At 42.3% G+C, this 18,170-nt stretch overlaps 2 protein-coding genes across 4 annotated transcripts; both read right to left on the reverse strand.

Moving 5' to 3' along the window:
• Positions 1-721: 721 nt before the first annotated feature.
• Positions 722-3,054, reverse strand: LOC148903018 (lens fiber major intrinsic protein-like). Of its 2 annotated transcripts, XM_088994920.1 has the most exons (4): positions 2,416-3,054; positions 2,168-2,332; positions 2,018-2,098; positions 722-1,944 (listed from the first exon to the last, which is right to left on the reverse strand). In XM_088994920.1, exons 1-4 carry the CDS (start codon positions 2,773-2,775, stop codon positions 1,759-1,761), a joined length of 792 nt encoding a protein of 263 aa, XP_088851046.1. In that variant the 5' UTR covers positions 2,776-3,054; the 3' UTR covers positions 722-1,758. The 2 variants fall into 2 exon arrangements, with proteins under 2 accessions (XP_088851046.1, XP_088851035.1); XM_088994909.1 differs by having other exon boundaries at positions 2,018-2,332.
• A 3,880-nt stretch (positions 3,055-6,934) lies between these two features.
• On the reverse strand, positions 6,935-14,066 carry LOC148903019 (aquaporin AQPAe.a). Of its 2 annotated transcripts, none has more exons than XM_088994942.1 (6): positions 13,969-14,066; positions 12,397-12,588; positions 12,152-12,313; positions 10,858-11,022; positions 10,053-10,133; positions 6,935-8,882 (listed from the first exon to the last, which is right to left on the reverse strand). In XM_088994942.1, exons 1-6 carry the CDS (start codon positions 13,981-13,983, stop codon positions 8,667-8,669), a joined length of 831 nt encoding a protein of 276 aa, XP_088851068.1. In that variant the 5' UTR covers positions 13,984-14,066; the 3' UTR covers positions 6,935-8,666. The 2 variants fall into 2 exon arrangements, with proteins under 2 accessions (XP_088851068.1, XP_088851058.1); XM_088994932.1 differs by having other exon boundaries at positions 12,397-12,591.
• Positions 14,067-18,170: the final 4,104 nt, after the last annotated feature.

An 18,170-nucleotide genomic window follows, 5' to 3' on the forward strand; every position in this document is an offset into this window, starting at 1 on the left:
TTTTAGCATTAATAATCTCACATTTCTTCACAGAAATGTTAATCATAGATGCGGTGTTGAAATGAATAAACAATGATAATTATACTCCTCTTGATAATTGTGCTCATGTTTAACTCATTCACTGACTGACGTGCAAAAATGCGTCCACTGCGGTGCTATGTCATTTTCAATAAATTCAAGAATAGCAGTGAATGAGGTAAATATATTTTGACACATGATGAGAAATGGGAATGTCGAAAAAATATATATGTGCATTTGTTTTGTATCATGATATCACCTGCTTCGGCCTGAACATTTAAAGGCAAATCCAATCCAATCACCTGCTTCGGCCTGCCTGTGTGGACTTTACATGTTCTTCCCATGCCAGTGAGGATTTTCTCTCAGTACTTCAGTTTCTTCCCACATTCCAAAAACGTGTGTGTGCCAGGTTAGACTTTAAATTGTCCCAAGGTCTGAAAATGAGCGCTAATTGTTTTTTTGTCTATGTGTGCCCTACAATTGTCTGGCAGCCAGTTCAGGTGTCCCCTTGCATATCCTGCCTGGAGACCGCTGGGATAGACTCCAGCACCCTTATGAGGAAAAGCGGGTCTGAAACTGGATGGATGCATATACCATTTTGCCCTCTTGTGGCCAAAATTATGTAATGCACAAATGGATTATTTATTAATTAAAATGGAGTCTAGAGGAGGAGCTGGTGACAAAAAATCAAATCATATGTGCATATTTATTCTAAGTGAACGTTTATTGAAACACATTTGTAATCCCATTTAGGATCAAATAATAACAAAAGACTGTAATGTAAAGCAGGCACTGTTGGTCTGTAGTGAACAGAGACCTCCAATCCTTCCAATTCTCAGATTTTCTTTCGTGCTGGTTGAACTGAGGAAATGCATATGGATGGGTTGATGTAAAAATGGAAATCATCATCACAAATATGACAGTGTGACGAAGCCATGTGTCATGTCTAAACAAGGGCTTACAAAAATGAATAATGATTGGTACAAAATCAGTTGAGCGGCATTGATAATGAGAAAAAAAGAGGTACTGTATCGGCATTCTTCATCTCTCACTCGCTAGCTCACGTGCGCACACTTGCAAAGACACTCGCATGTACAGGCGGGTGCACACGCACACACGCGCGCGCACACACGCACACGCACACACACACACACACACACACACACACACACACACACACACACACACACTCACCCTCACACACATAAATAAAATGGAGTAGCCATTTGTGAAATGTGAAATCCTGTTGAAATGTCATCATACATCACCGTTTTGTGTCTGCGGCGCAGAAAACAAAAGAAAGCGTGCGGAAAAAAAAACGACGCTGGAGATTATGTGAGAAGCATGTAGGAAAGCACGCTCATGTTCAATGGTCTAGATTAGAAAGAAGCACAAACCCAGAGTGTTGCCCACCCACACCCTGTGCCCCTCTGCTGCTGCACCACCACCACCCGTGCTGTGATCTTTCATCCTACATCCGAGCCCCTCTCTCCCCTCCTAAGATAACAACACCCTCGCAGTTCCATCACAGAAGCAGGCCTGACTGACAGTAGACAAGCCGGCCGGCCTGCCTTTGACACAAAGTCTACTTCTGAAAACAGAGAAAGGAGTCAGAGGGGGAGACCTGACTATCGTGTTGTTATTTTTCAGGTTGGTTGATGAGCAGCAGGGGGGGCGCTTCCCCCCCACCCATTTCTCAGCCCCAGGTGGATCAACAGGTGCCGGGGGGAGGGGTCGGGTTTACAAGGCTTGCGTCTTGAGCTCGATGGGCTCCCCGCGGGTGTCCTGCTGGGTCTCCCTCTCCGGGGGTCGACTGCCCTTCAACGTGGCCAGGCGCTCGGACAGACCCCTCATCCGTGGGAACAGAATGAAATCGTACAGGAGGGCGCCCATGGCTCCGCCGATGATGGGTCCCACCCAATAGACCTGCAACAACACGCGTGAGGAACGAATTAGAACCTTCCCGGCGCCGCAGTCAAGGTGGAGACAGGAATGTTACCCAGTGGTTGACAAAGTTTCTGAACAGGACCGCCGGAGCAAAGGACCTGGCGGGGTTCATGCCGGCACCTGTGTAGTACATCTGAACACAAAGCAGCCCGGCTATAACATTTGCACCAGTTCCCTGTCTCCTCGTTTGTAGGCGTCTCACCCCCATGAGATGTCCGATGGTGATAGAGAAGCCGATCGAGAGGGCGGCGGAACCCAGGCGACCGTTTCTTCTCTCATCGGTCACGGCGAAAATGCACACCACCAGCTGCATGGTGAGGAACACCTCCACCGTGGTGGCCATCCCCAGACTGACGCCAGGTTGCAGCTGTGGACAGCACAAATGCAGATTTTTTTCTCTTTCATCTAGCCGCCCTTATAAATGCAATTTGTCTCGCGAACCCTCCTCACCGTGTTCATGGAGAGGTTGCCCCTCATGTTGCCGGGCGTGACCCCGTACAGCACGGCAGCGCCGGCCACGGCTCCCAGGCACTGAGCGATAATGTAGAAGAAAGCACGGAAGAGAGACAGCTGGGCCCCGACCAGGTAGGCAAAGGTCACGGCAGGATTAATGTGACCGCCGCTGATGTGCCCGATGGATTGGATGAGGGTGGCCGCTGCCAAGCCGAAGCACAAGGCCACATGGAGAATGTGATGCGGCCCGGTGGTCCAGCGCAAGGCGGCCCCTAGGCCAAAAAATACAAAGAACATGGTCCCGAAGAACTCCGCAAAGACCGCCCGCCAAAAACTCATGGACCGGAACTCCCACATGGTCCCTCTTTAGCAGAAGAAGACAACTCTTGGGCCACAATCAAATCAAGGTTCAAACTTGACAGTCCTCTGAAAATCAGCTCTGAGCAGAATTGAGAAAATCCAGCGATGGGATCTTCAACAAGTCGGGTGACCTTGCTGTGCTCGTTTGCCACCTGCGTCCACCTGTTTCATTGACATAGGTGTCAGTGGAGTCTCAGGTGAGAACTGAAAAAGGCGGACATCAAACTCGAAAGATGCTTTGAGAGAGAGAAAATGACAGTGACTTTGTCCAGTAAACCTTGAGCCTCTCTGACAGAGCAGACGGGGTCAGACAGGGGCTTTATAATACACCCTGCGGGGGCCCCAAATGACACCATAATCCCTCCTGTAGGGCCGAGGGAGGGAGGGAAGGGAGAAGCATCCATGGACATCCCAAAGCAAACAACGGTAACCTTTCTGATGCCCGCCACCACCTGCACACATTGCGCTCGAAAGAGGTCCGTTGAGAGTGAGCGCAAACACTTTTTTTTTGTAAATTCAGAGGAGAGGCACAACAAAAAAAGTGCTCCTTTCATTCTAAGATGCTGCAAAACACAGTAAGGAACAACCTGAGTGGAAAGCAGCTCCAGCCCAGAGGTAGAAGGTGTCTTCTGAGGGATGGGATGGGGCATATGTCATCTCTTGACAGATCATAACTGTGACAATCCCGCGATACAATCGCTGACACACTCGCATATACACACACCTACCCGTTTTCATGCTTTCTGGGGACCATCAGTTACGGGGACCATCCTTTCCGAATGACTTACAGCTCCAAAAAATCTGGCATACACACGGTGGCTTTGTCAGTTTATACACACTTTTCAATACAAGACTTTAGAAGTGTTTGGACCATGTCATTTGGGGACTTCAGAAATAAAACCATTTTACGCAAGTAATGGGGCCTCAATTTCAATATATGTAAATGTATTTAAATAATTCACACACGATGCTTACCAGGTACACTTGATAAATGGGGACCTCACACACACACACACACACACACACACACACACACTCACGCACGCACACACACACACACACACACACACACACACATACGCGTTTTAAAGTTGTCTGAGGACCACTTTTTGGATAATCACCTACGGGGTCCACCCTTTCCAAATGACTTACAGCTCTAAAAAAATCTGGTATGCACACGGTGGCTTTGTCAGCTTATACATACCTTTCAATCCAAGACTTTATGAAGTCATGTTTGGACCATGTCTTTTGGGGACTTCAGAAAAAAATGAATTTACGTGCATAGTGGGGACTAAATTTCAATATATTTAAAGGACAACCGACGTCACTTTTTTGTTTCCTAACCGACATCAGAAAAACGTTTTATAGCATCTAAAATACCCAAAACATGCAGTATGATATTTTTTGTCAAATGCAAAACACCAATAAAACTGACTTAAAGTGTCTAAAAAGTACTTCAATTTGAACCCGGAAGTGGCCAGTTTCAGTCCCGCCCCCATGTTCGTGGTGTCACGGCAAGACGTCTTGCCTTGCTCGAGAATCAAAACAATGGCTTCAGATTCGGAGAATATGCTTTCTTGTTACTCATCCAGTTATGAATATGATTCAAATAGTTCTGAAGAGGAAAGGAAAGGAAAGGAAATGTCGCACCCACAAAAGGCAGAAAATGGCGACAAACCGTGTCAGGAATTAATCAGCCCGTTTCCACAGGCTGATTAATTCCTTACATGGAACTTTGTCGCCCTCTTCTGCCTCTTTTTGGTCCTACACGACGTTTTCAGACTTAAGTACAGCAAAATGCATTGATGTGATGGAAGAACTGCTACAATGTGTCCTTTTTTTCGGTCAGGGGCGTTCCTTCAGTGAGGTAGGGTGAGGACTCGTCATTAACTCAAAAACAAGACTTCCGGAATATTCAGTGAGAGTCTTAAAACGTAAAATATAGCTATATGCGGTGGAATCTTTGTAAAATGCGCTCAATAGAAGTCATATGAAGCCATTTTACAAATTATGGACACGACTTGTCCGAAGATGTCGGTTGTCCTTTAAATGTATTTAAATAATTCATACACGATCCTTACCAGGTACACTTGATAAATGGGGACCTCACACATACGCACACACACACACACACACACACACACACACACACACACACACACACACACACACACACACACACACACACACACACACACACACACACACACACACACACACACACACACACACACACACACACACGCAGACTCACAGATAATACAGTTGAGGCCCCGGACGGAAGAGCCTAAAGGTAACAGTGGAGAAGTGACGCATAGAATGAAAAGCCTGATCCTGTGAGGGTATTGTGCGGATGCACGCTTGAGGGTTATGGATGCACACGGGCAAGAAACTTATATTTCTCAGGTCCAACACTAAACATTAAAAAAACTAAATGTGTAAATTAACGCTGATAATTTTACGCGCTCTTTTCAGATTGGAAGAAAAAAAGAGACTCTGAAGACGAACGTATTTGGAACTCAAGATGCTTGTTGTAGAACATCAATTACAATTATTGACCAAAGAGCCGTGAAAGTTCTATTTGTGAGTCAGAGGTGCAGCGGGGATGCAGAGGGTGCACGATGGGGTTACTGAGCAGTCCAGAGTCCTCTTTCTGCCGGAGGGAGCTGGGAGGGGAGAGTGAATGCAGATCGCTGAGTTTGCTATTATGTGTTGGAAAGAAGACACACAATGTAAAATGCTGGCAGCGATGCAGCAGTGACGGCTTTTGTGCACATTGTGTGTGGTGGGGGTTGGTTTACTGTAGATCAAATTGTTTTGTGGGCACGACTCATCGGGACACAACCCCGTCTACACAACCTCCAATTAAATCTCAAAATTCAATACTGCTCAAGTTGATTTGTATCAGACCTTTGGCTCGATGTGCTATTTCATCTATTTTTTTGAGGTTGATGTTAATATGAATGTTTTTTTTTTCGAGTGCATCAGATTTTTATTTAACTTTATTTTTTAGTCTTATGTTTGAACTGCAAAAATTGGCACGATAGACTTGACCATGCATTTTATTTTGTGGCCATGATATTTCAGAAAAGGTTCCACCTGTTGCTTAATCTAAACCTTAATTTAAAAATCTTACTAAATATTACAGTATCTTAGATATTATTAAGCCATTTACGCCGAGCGTGTTCATATGAACACAAATAAATTTCAAATGCATTAATGTTGTTTTCTTGCCACATTAATGATTGTTAATTAGATATAATTAGATTATTGTTAATTATATACTACATTTGAACCTATTTGATACTCATTTTGATTTTATTTTGAGTTTTTAAAATGAATTTATGTGTGTTGTTCTGATTAACATTCTTAATATTCTTAATACAATAATAATAATTAATATTATTATTATTGTGCAGTGTGTGTAACAATTGTGTAATAATAATAATAATAATTATTATTATTATTATTATTATTATTATTATTATTATTATTATTGTTGTTGTTGTTATTATTAAGTATTATTAAGTATTGTGATTATTATTATGATCGTCATTGTGATTATGATGATTATGATTGTGATTATTATTATTAGTAGTAGTATTAGTATTAGCATTAGCATTAGTATTAGTATATATATACATCTATATATATATATATATATATATATATATATATATATATATATATATATATATATATATATATATATATATATATATAATACTAATACTAATACTAATACTAATGCTTATGCTAACACTAATATTAACAATAACAATACTAATAATAATAATCATGATCACGATCACAATCACAATCACGATTATGAGCATGATAATAATCATGATCATAATCATAATACTTAATCTTCTTTAATTCGCATATTTGAAGAAGATTAAGTATTATGATTATGATCATGATTATTATCATGCTCGTGATCGTGATCACATAATAATAATCATAATACTTAATAATAATAATAATAACAAACTATATATATATATATATATATATATATATATATATATTAGATAAATGGTCTTTGGCTAACTGCTTTTCTCAAATACACAAAATGTAGTTCTATATTAGTTTGAAAACCTTTTGGTTTAATTTTTCAATATTTGCCAAACTGCTGTTTATTGTGGCGTCACTTTAATTGAATTTTGATTGAATACCGCGGTTGTACTATATTTCAAACTAAAAATAAATAAACCTGCCATTAAAAATAAATATTACATCCATTGTTGTTCATTTATTGTTAGGTGCTGACAATTAACAATATAGACAAGACATACATACTGTCTTGATACGACAATGTATAAACCGCAACACAAATATTAATAAATATACAGAATGGTCAAAATGTGACAATTTCACCAACAATAAATGGGTGTTGCCAAGTCACACTCAAATGAAGTAAAAAATGTAACCAGATGTGGAAAGAGTGAATAGATTTAATTTTCAACTCCAGTTTAAACTGTTACCGTATTTCCCGGTTTTTAAGGCGCACCCAAAAGCCTTGATTGTCTTCAAAAGATGACCGTGCGTCTTATACTCAGGTGCGCCTTATATGTAAAGTTGTATTGAACCACAACAGGTCTTGTAACTCGTCAGCAGCCACCAACTCCATTTCCCCCTGTCGAAGAAGTAGTGCGTAACCCCAGCCTCTACTGTCACACCTTATAATGTGGTGTGCCTTATATTTGGAAAACTTTTATATACTGTATTTATGTCTTGTATTTGGAAAACGTTTATAAATTCATATATTATATTTGTAAATCTTTTTTTATACATTGAAGGTGTGCCGTATAGTCCGGTGTGCCTTATGTATGGAAAACGTTTGAAAATACACCATTCATTGGGGGTGTGCCTTATACACCGGAAAATACGGTACCTTTTTCCTAACAAAGAAGGAAATTTACTAACAAGGAAAACCATTTTGTGCTGAGAATGCTCAAAACAAGAATGTAAAGCATGCATTTCTCATGGAATTTAGCAATTGTTTTTTTTTTTTAAGTGTGAAATGATAATTCATGTGTGTGAAACAATGCACACAATATTCGTTGTTGAAAATGACTGGCTTGAGGTCTTGTAGTACTGTAGGAGTCCATTTTTGTCATGATCGTGTCGGGGTGTGATATTTACAATAACTGTGGCTAAAAAGATGCCTGTGTATGTGTGTTTGTGTGTGTGTGTGTGTGTGTGTCTGTGTGTGCGCGCACGCGTGTGCGTGCGTGTGTGTGCGTGTGTATGCGTGTGTGTGTGTGTGTGTGTGTGTGTGTGTGTGTGTGTGTGTGTGTGTGTGTGTGTGTGTGTGTGTGTGTGTGTGCGTGCGTGCGTGTGTGTGTATGCATGTGCGTGTGTGTGTGTGCGTGTGTGTGTGTTGCAGTACTACAGGGAGGGAAAAAAAACAAAAACAAACTGTTCTTAGTTTCTGATTGTTTGGCCACCCCTGCTGTGGACACATTTTCACAACACTCTTGTTAGCAGACCCAAACCCTCAAAAATATCAATTTTCCACTAACAAAGTAGATTTCCCCAAGCTGTGTTTCAATCCCACCATACAGTAATCAATGTGCAAAGATCTGTTTGATTGTGAACAAATGGCCCGAGTGGGAGAGACACAAACACTCAGAGGCAGGAACTAAGAGCATCATTGAAGCTCTTTAGCATTTCAAAGCTTTCCCGGCCTCAGGATGCAACGCAACAACGACGAGCGTGGGGTTGTTTGGATCAGCCTGCATTGTGTACTTTAATGAGTTGCAAATGCAAACGTGTGACGAGGAAATAGAACAATGTTGTCGCCGTCTTTGCAAATACGACGCATGACATTTAGACGTACTACAGTGTACTAGGCTTATTTTGCGTGTTCCCACTTGGCACCTTCAGTTGTTGTCATGCTTGTGGGCCTGTTTGGCTCTGGCAGCGTTCTGAGTGACGGTGGACAGGGACGAGCCGGTGATGCTGGTGGTCTCCACGATCTCGATGTCTTTGCAAGTCAGGCATGCCACCAGCTTCTGACGCGAGGCGCTTTGTGCAAAGAAGAACTCATGCGACACACCGGCCACGACTGCCCCGATGATCGGACCGAGCCAGTAGACCTGTTGGTGAATGGGAGTGGCTGTCAGACATTTCATTAGACATACCAATAAAAAGGAACTGTTTTTTCAGATGAGTGAATGAAAAGCACCTGCGGTGAAAGCCAAATTGTTGCATTTCTTTTGGGGTATGTAATATGTGACTGGCACTGTATCTGCATCAGATGCCAACCCACCGGTCATTTGCTCTGAACGCAGCAATCCAGCCCTGTGCTGACCTCACCTCGGGACGCTCTGAGTTGGCGGAGAGAATATTTCAAAGACTACTTTGATTCCAACCCGCCTTTTCACGAGGAAGCAGTCTGGGGTTTCTGAGGTGGGCTCTTCTTATCTCAGCATTTGAGGTCCCCGAGGCAGTTAAAAATAAAACTGAATGAATTATTTGTGGAAAATGTGTCAGAGATGTTTGGTCGGACACTGTGAACGTAGGCTCAAACACAGGAAGATTGTCATTTTCATAACTTTCCTGTTGTGAAATGTAAATTTATCCACTGCAAGACTAATAAAGGTAAATCCAATCCAAAATCCAATCCAATTTACTGCCGGCAGGGGACGGAGCTATTCATGACCGACGCCCAACGTCTGCAGCCCTCTGCCGAGCTATTTATTAGGAGTATATGCACATTTAAGTGATACATTAGTAAAAATAGTCTTCTTGATTCGAATACCACGCCCCTGGACGTCCCAAGCACCAAACATGCATAAAACAACAGAACATAGACATTTTCATGGATTGTCCTTTCCATGAACCAATAGATTTGTAACCTGGCTAATGAGCTCTTCCTGTGAAGGAGTTTACCAAGTCCTAAATTCCGTCCAAGGCCAGATCTCCTATATGAAAATGATAGTTTAACAGTCAGTGTCTGTTCACCTCAGATTGAGCCCAGATTTTCTGTACTTCCATTGTGGGCCTTGTGTTTCGACGGCCAACTAAGCATGAAACTTTTAAATATGATAACTTCTATTCTGTCTTTTCTGTATCAAAATGATAATATTATCCCGTCTTTCTGAAGTGACGCTTGATTGGAGGAGTGTAGGCTCTTGTTGATGAGATGCAGGAGTGTGCCATACAACCACAAACAGCAGCGGCTTTTTGTTGTTTTCAGCGAACGCACGTTTTGTGAGATATATGACAATATATCAATACATCAACACATGTTGGAGTGAGCTCACCCAGTGGTTTTCCCAAAATCCTGTGAGGATGGCAGGACCAAGAGAACGAGCAGGGTTCATACTGGCACCAGAGAACCGAGCCTGCCAGAGAAACAATATGTTCGCTGTCACATTGTGATAAGTCATCGGCCATCCTTCCATCCATGTATCAATTTTTTATACAAGTTGACTTTGGACTAGTCACCAATTAGAGGTCACATGGAGGTCACAAATAAGCATTCACGCTCACGGGAGCCTCAAAACTCACTTGTACTCTTTGACATTCGACTCAGCATGATTCCGGCTTGATCTTGGTTTTACTCCCTGGTGCTTTCTACTACTTCAGCTGTTGTTAAAGCGCTATATAAATCAATATGTGTTGTATCTATGGACAATTCAACTAACCTAACGTGTTTTCTGAATGTGGGAGGAAGCCAGAGTAACAGAAAAAAACCATAAGCATGGGGAAAATATGCATATAGTTTCTATTATGTATTGGTTAATACTCAATCATGCTGCTGCAGGAGACATTTCCAAAATGAGAAATCTAATAAGTCTATATAACACCATGTCAGACACTTTTGAGCAGTTCAAAAGTCTCATCATTTTGGACATGTTTCTTCATCTGATGTGCTATAAAAATGCACGGTGACATTATCTTCCATAAGTTAGGTATCACTCCTAGCATCGGGTTTCATATTATTCTTCCAATGAAATAAAATAAAATGAAATAAATAGGAAGACAGATATACAGCGAGATGGCAAGAATATGCAACATATTTAGAACTAGGAAATTGAATGATAACAGAAACAAGGTGCCTCTCACCCCTATCATCACTCCAGCAGTGTGCGCCAGTCCAATAGCGAGATTTCCTGGTTCCGGGCTGTCCCTTCGTCGCTGGGCCTCAACGGAGAAAATTGTGAAAACTAACTGGAAGGTGCACAAAGCCTCAATGCCAAGGGCCTGGGCTGCATTCAACTCAATTTGCACCTGGGTGGACATGGAGAAAGTAGGCAGGAAGGGGGAAATTATTAGGACAGACTGTGACTTTGACATCCCAAATTGAAGCCGTAGTTCTCGAGTATGCCTGTAGCGCCAACAAGGTTGGTGAGAATTCAGCTCAGTGAGCAGCTTGTGGGGTATTTCCACAATTGAATGCAGCTTTTTGTACATTTCTGACATGAGTCAACAAATACAAGGCAAGTGTGACCTCATAGGCAGATTGCATCATTCATACATAGTCCAATTGAAGGGGATTGGAACTAATTGTTGCTCGTTCAATTTTGCAGTGTTTTGTCAGCTTACTTTTTGTATCATGGCATGATGAGTGAAATCAGCCGCCTTTAATGAGCCGACCTCTCGCTCGTCATGAAAGGGTGAATGGTTTCATTTTATTTGACTTTGGTTTTACTTCAAGCTGGATTACAGCTTATTGCTTAGGAAGTGACATTGTTTTTCATGTTGTCTCTGCTTCATGCATTGGAATACTCACTACATTCACGTATTGGGCAGGGTGCTCAACACATCGATCGCGATCAACCAGTCGATTTCCAAGGTACTATTTGTCAATCGCATGAGAAGGTGATGTGACATTGTCATGAACTGACGATCTACAAATAAAGTTGAGTTCTTTTGAAAAAAAAATAGATGTCAGCCTAACAGCCATCCCTTCACTTGATTGACAACCAAACAGATTACTCATTACTGGTACACTGTGCATGCTCAAACAACGCCCCTGAACGTGACAAAGTTAATAAGCTAGTTGTTAGTTAAATTCTATTTTTTTGCTCATTTCCCCCCCCCCTCTTAAATGTAAGATAGGGTATAAAAACGAGTTGGGGAGCTGGACCAAGTAAGAAAAAAAAGTATGACTTTCATACGGAAAGGGAGGACTTTTCTTCTCACGATGCTATTTTCAAAGTGTGTTCGTGATGTTCATCTACTCGGGTAATGGCAAAAAAATGTACAGAATTATGTTGTGTTGTGTAACATATGTGGTTGTACATTAACATAAATTGCAAGAATCCTGAATATATTTCTCAATAAATATAATGGTGTCATTTCAAAAGGAGCTCCCATGCTGAAAAAGGTGTGAGCGCCCTGGTATTCGGGAACAAACCCTGGTGACGAAGTTGTCTGCGGTGCTTTCGTGAGGCACAGCCAAGTAGAGGGCCCCAGCCCCCAATAAAGACCCCAAACACTGTGCAGCAATATAAATGACAGCCCTCAGGACATCCAGCCTCCGCGTAGCCAGGAGAGACAAAGTGACCGCGGGGTTGACCTGCGAAGGAGGAACACAAACACTTTCACATTGACGTGTTAAATAAAGGTGAAAAGAAGAGCACAAGAAGCCAAAGGTGATACCTGCGCCCCACTTATTTCCCCAAAACAGTGCCCCAGGACGACCACCGCCGCACCAACTGCTACCGCTGGGTACAAGGATCCCACCTGGGTCTCCCCACGGGCGGGTACGGAAGCACCCAGCGCGGCGCTCACCAGCACCAGCGTGCCGATCAGCTCGGCCATCATGGCTCGCCAGAACTGACGGCTACGAAGCTCCTCGGGGAAATGACACAAAGCAAAGCTTGTGAAAAGCGACCATTGAAAGCTCAAGTATTGAACATGTCTACACCGGCCGAGTTGTACTTGTTGAGTTTTAGCTGGCCATTGGTGGTAGAATATGGAAATATTTCAAAAATTTTGCACATGAGATGCTGGGGCATTGGGGAGAATCGAATGAGATTGGTTCACATTTCAGCATAAAACATTTAGTTTTGTCATAAGGAGAATATGTCGTTATCTCATTCACTGCCAGATATGTGCAAAAATGTGACCACCAAACCAGGGTTTTGTCATTGTCACTCAAATTCTAGGACCCACAGAATATTGAGTTTTAGACTACATAAACATTTGATGCAGCGTAAGAAATCTCCAAATTGTCCCTGGGTGCGCAAATGAGGGTGGATGGTTGTTCGATTGGCTGGCAATCAGTTCAGTGTGCCCCCCGCCTAGTGCCCAAAGACAGCTAGGATTGGCTCCAACAACCCTTTGCGAAACCTTGTGAGGATAAAGGATCGGAAAATTGATATGGATGGATGACAATTAGACATTTTCACTACAATCATAGTTTTATTGTTTAAAAACGTTTTCATGTTTATATTATTTCATTAACTCATTCACTGCCAGACGTGCAAAAATGTGCCCATTCCAGTGCCAGGGTTTTTGTCATTGTCTCTCGAATTCCAGGACCCACAGAATATTGAGTTTTAGGACTACATAAACATTCAAGGCAGCGTAAGAAACTTTACTCTCTTCTTTATTCAGAAAAATTAATTCCTAAATTATATGGGTCTGGAGTTAAATGATCTTGAAATGAGGGCGGCTGTCCAAAATACAATGCAATACATACATATTGGTTTATATAGCGCTTTAACAACAGCTGAAGATGGAACAAAGCGCTAACATGGAAAAAAAGGAAATGCTGCCCCTTTGTGGAAGGGAAAAAAAGCATTGTCACAGGCCATGGCCAGCGCTTTATCAGCACCCAAACAAGAAAAAAAAAAACGAATTTGCGAATGACGCACTGCATCATATTTTCAATTCACAAATAAATTCAGGAATGGCAGTGAATCAGTTACTTGCTCCATCTGTTTTCCACTTCAGTCCGTTGGTGGCTTATGCAAATTGTGGTTGAAATGCGATTGCTTGAGGCAGGAATACATTCATATCCAAAGTTCCCCACTGGGGGCCATGCACAATCCTCACACTCAGAGTAACATACACATCGAATTTGGAACTGTGATAACACCAATTCGGCAACTCTATTTGTTTTTCGTCATCCTCCTCCAAAATCAATGACAAATGAAACACGGATTAGCCACTTATTCCACACACAAAGCATGATTGAATAACACGACAAAAACAGAAGCTGCTCACCTCATGCCACGTCATGTCGGCGTGTCTTTCCAGCTGCGGTCAGAAGGTCGCTTCGTACTCTGACGCCGTCCGTCGATCTGTCCAGTTCAGGGTCGCCGCTCCATCCCTCGTAAGAGTCTGAGAGGTCCTCTGATGAACGCAGCCTCCTCCCACGCTCCCTCCCTAACCCTCACCTCTCTCCTTAGTGTAAATCTCAGTTTGTGTAATGTGCACATGAGTCATGATGGCCCTTAAAGTGTGTGGCTTTGTGAGTTGGTGACCTTGAGCAATTTGTTACATCTTTGTTGTGCTTTTCACCGGTCTGCAAAGTGATTATTGCTACTTGAGAGGTTTGTACATAGTGTGCCTGAACCCAACAGGAGAAACTGCTGTGAGAAACCAAAAAAAAAATGCTAATTTCCCCATTGTGGCTCCATTCAAGGCTTTCTGATTCTGATTCTGAAAAAGAGATTACACGGTTGACTGACATATTCGAAAACCAGGTCTTGTGGGTTAACTTTGGACCCGCAGTTGGATATAAGGGTGAACATGGGAGTGCATGTTTGTTTTGTCTATACCGATGTCACGTTTCAGTTTACGACTAACGGGTGGCACTGTAGGGCCCCGCCTGCAGGTGCCCAGGTGTTGGTTGTTTTAATCAGTGGCAGTTAAAAAGATTCTGATCACCATCATTCAGTGCCGGGTCATTGTTTGTTTCACCCTGTCAGGTTTGTTTCGTCTTGTCATGTTTTACTCATGGTTTTGTTTGCTACTTTGGACTTTTTAGTTCTGATGACTGTTGTTTGAGATTTTGCTCCTCCCAACTTTAGTACAATTTGTCAAATACACCCTGCTCCTCCCTCCTACCTGCTTTTTTGGGGTCCACCACCACCTTGCAAATCGGAACAATCGGGGGTCTGCAACCTGCAGCTCCATGTGCAGTGTAAAAAAAGACATATTACGGGACAAAAACGGTAAAATGATCTTGCAACATTAAAATATGAATTCTTGACAATTATCAGGTAAGTCATCACAACAAGGCAAACAAGTTGTCTGCTCCCAACCCATTTGTAAAGTTCTTTTTTGCTTCTATTTTGAAGTGCGGGACATTACAAAGGACAAATTGTTCTCTAAGATCTTTGCTACTGCAGTGTACTGCATTATGTCCATTTTTGGTTCCTTGCAGGTGAATGATTTACATTCGGCTTTAATTTAATAAATATTTATTACAAAAAAAAATAAGAGGATTCAAACATATTACAGTATTTGAGAGGAAGCTTTGTCCAAACAGGTCGTTTTTTTCCAGAGTTCAAAATAATTTTGTTACGTGTAGGAGGTCCCGATTTCATAAACACAACACATGGTTGTTGTTTTTTTCAACAGAAAAAAAATGTTATGATCAAAAGGATTTTGTTTTATTTTTATATGTGGGAGTTCTTTAAGATTTTAAAGATGCCAAACTGTCCATATCGTGCAGCAGCTATTCATCTAAACTAAATGTCCTATCCATTTTAATTAACACAGATTTCATTAGATTTGTGTTATTTACTAATTGCACAAATAGATCATACGTCTGTGTAAGCTCTCAGTCGTACAGGAGTGGTCCATCGATGAGAAGGTTTCTTCAGCCGTCATCTGTAAAAATAGATGATAACAGAGAGCAGACATTTTCTATAAAGTTATCTTGCTCTTTCCTTGCTTTTTATAGTATATAGTATTTATATGGCATGTGGATATGGACATAATGTTGTGCACAATGATATTAAATATGAGCAATAAATAAATGAATGCCTGTTTTTACCCAAACCTCAAACTGAAGCCCTTTCACAACATCTATCATCATTTTGACAAATTAGCCTCCTTGTTTAGCGTCGCTCTGATCTCCATGGAGATATGGGGACCCTTTCATGATGCTGTTGCCATGGTGCTGATTGTGCTGCGCATCTGGGCATGTTTTTTTGTTTGTTTTTTCCATCATTGATATCAAACATCCACCTTGTTTGAGTTGAAACGGACATGAGCGTTGTGTGTTTCGGCTGCTAACGGAGCCACTTAGAAGTCGTTAATCTCACATCACAACAAGAACGCTCTATTTGGGCCTCCCCATCACACTGTGTCTGGATTTGGACTTTCCGGGAGGCACGGGCCCTCCATTTGGTAGGCAGGGTCCAGAATGAACTGGTTAGAGGTGGGGTGGGGTGGTCTATTATGGGGTGGATTAGCCTCTTCTTATCAGAGCAACTGTTATCCCCTCTTTTGTGGGACTAAGTCCAAATTTGTGGAGCGGGCACAGCGGTGTGGTGGTGGAGGGAGGGGGTGTCACATTGGAACCCGCTGGCGTGGGGACTTTTCCACTCCCTCCGCCCTGAGTGCTGACACTGACACAATTTTGCCAACACAAAAGGTGCCAGCTCGGGGTTTTTGAGGGAGCCATGTGGAAAGGGATATTTCTTTTTGTGTGTTTGTGTTGTTCATTTCAGGGCATTTGTTTATGCGTGGGTGAAGGAAGCGCATGCATCAAAGTGAGAGGTTGTCCCACTTGAACGCAGAGCAGCTGGCAGTGATGGCAACACCTCCCGAGCAACATGTGCCTTAGACAGGACTCTCCGTGGAGGCCCACTAAGCACTTGACCACATCGACATCACTGTTTTTAAGACTGCACAAAGTATATATGAAGAAAAGTAGCCTGTCACATAGTCGTTTCAATTTATCAGTAAGTCATCCTGTGTGTGGCAACATGACTGACACAACATATATATCCACTATTTTCTCCTCCCTGCAAAAATCTGATGCAAGCAACGTCAAATGCTAAACTCCACAGACAAGAAATCTGATCCAAATAATGATAGATTTGAGCAACAAATGTTTTTTGAAGGTTGTGGGGGTTATGAGTAGACACAGCACCATATTGGCCATAATTTTTCCTGGTCATATTGCCGCATTGCTACATTTTGCTTTTCACGCTTTGAGGAGGACAATCATTTGGACACTAAAGAAACTCACTTTACATTTCCCCAGCTCTGTTGACCCAGGTAATGTATTTTAATATCACATTGTTGGGAAAAAGCATTTTTACCCCATAACAGCTCTGTTAGGTCATTGTTCTGTTCAAAACTTCTATTGCTCATAGCAACCAAAACATGCAGAGTGCGTTGAATAAGTGTTTAGCCCTTTGCCGTTTTCTTTTGGAACTATGTGCTGTTTTTTTTTTTTTTGTAACTGAATCTTATCTGATGGATCAACAGTGTGTGACTTCAAAGATATGACAAAGGCATTGTCTCGGCAAACTACAAATATGGCCGAAGCTGTAGTTCAAAGATGAGTGTCTTGGGCAAACTTGCAATCTTGAAATCAGCTTGCAATCTTCCAATTGTCTTTTCAATGAGAAAAGAGACGATTAAGTCCAAAATAAAAGAGGAAAAAGAAAGGAGAAATCTGTCTCATCATTGGAGTCAAAGAGTGAAGTCCCAGTGTAACCCCGGTCAACACAGCCAAAACCCCTTTTCAAGTTAGGGGGAGAACTCAAAAAACCAACATAACTTGACAGTGAAAAACCGTCAAACCTGTTGACTGGAGTTACAGCATTCCTGGGATCTGCTGCATAGATGAGCCATTCCTTTCTGAGAGGTGCTGGGAGTTTCCCCTCAATCAACCTGGTCACGAGTGGGTTTTTGATAGCGCCAGTGTCCCCGAGCTCACTGAGATCTCGAAGTGCTTTCTCCACAGCTTGGATTAACTCCACTACTCTTCGTGGCTGGTTGCTTTTGACGGTTTGTTGGACTTCCTGAAAGGGCAAGAGAGTATTTATGAGCAGCTGGAACAATTGGATGAGGAACCAAATAAGAGGGAATCGAAGCCTGAGCCAAGACATGCCAGGACGAAATCCACCAGGGCATGTGATGACCGCAATGGCTGTGTTGTCTGCGGAGATGGGAAGCACAGGAAGAAACTATACTACTGCATGCAGTTCCGGGCATTGCAGCTTGCAGACAAGAAAGCTGCTGTTAAAAAGCTGGGAGCATGCAACAGATGTCTTGATGTCCATAATGTCAGTTCAGACTGCAAAGATGACTTCCTATGCACCAGCCAAGCCTGCATGGATGAACATGCACCTGAGCATCATTTTTACCTCTGTCCGAACAAGAAAAGCAGCTCAGCACAGAAGAGGAGCAAACCTGGCTCCATGGATGGCAAAAGCAGGAGAACGTACACAGAGGAACAA

This window comes from Hippocampus bargibanti, linkage group LG01 (genome assembly GCF_051943395.1).
Source record: "Hippocampus bargibanti isolate YZ-2025 linkage group LG01, ASM5194339v1, whole genome shotgun sequence".
NCBI classification, from domain to species: Eukaryota; Metazoa; Chordata; class Actinopteri; order Syngnathiformes; family Syngnathidae; genus Hippocampus; species Hippocampus bargibanti.

Bases quoted from the DNA above. Each gene is read 5' to 3' on its own strand.
- LOC148903018 (XM_088994909.1), bottom strand. From the start codon at position 2,775: ATGTGGGAGTTCCGGTCCATGAGTTTTTGGCGGGCGGTCTTTGCGGAG. The intron at 2,333-2,415 runs GTGAGGAGGGTT...TGCTGTCCACAG, and splicing joins GCAACCTCTCCATGAACACG to CTGCAACCTGGCGTCAGTCT. The intron at 1,945-2,017 runs GTAACATTCCTG...GTGTTGTTGCAG, and splicing joins GAAACTTTGTCAACCACTGG to GTCTATTGGGTGGGACCCAT.
- LOC148903019 (XM_088994932.1), bottom strand. The intron at 11,023-12,151 runs GTTTGTTCCCGA...ATGTCCACCCAG, and splicing joins CAGACAACTTCGTCACCAGG to GTGCAAATTGAGTTGAATGC. The intron at 10,134-10,857 runs GTGAGAGGCACC...TTTCTCTGGCAG, and splicing joins CTGCTGGAGTGATGATAGGG to GCTCGGTTCTCTGGTGCCAG.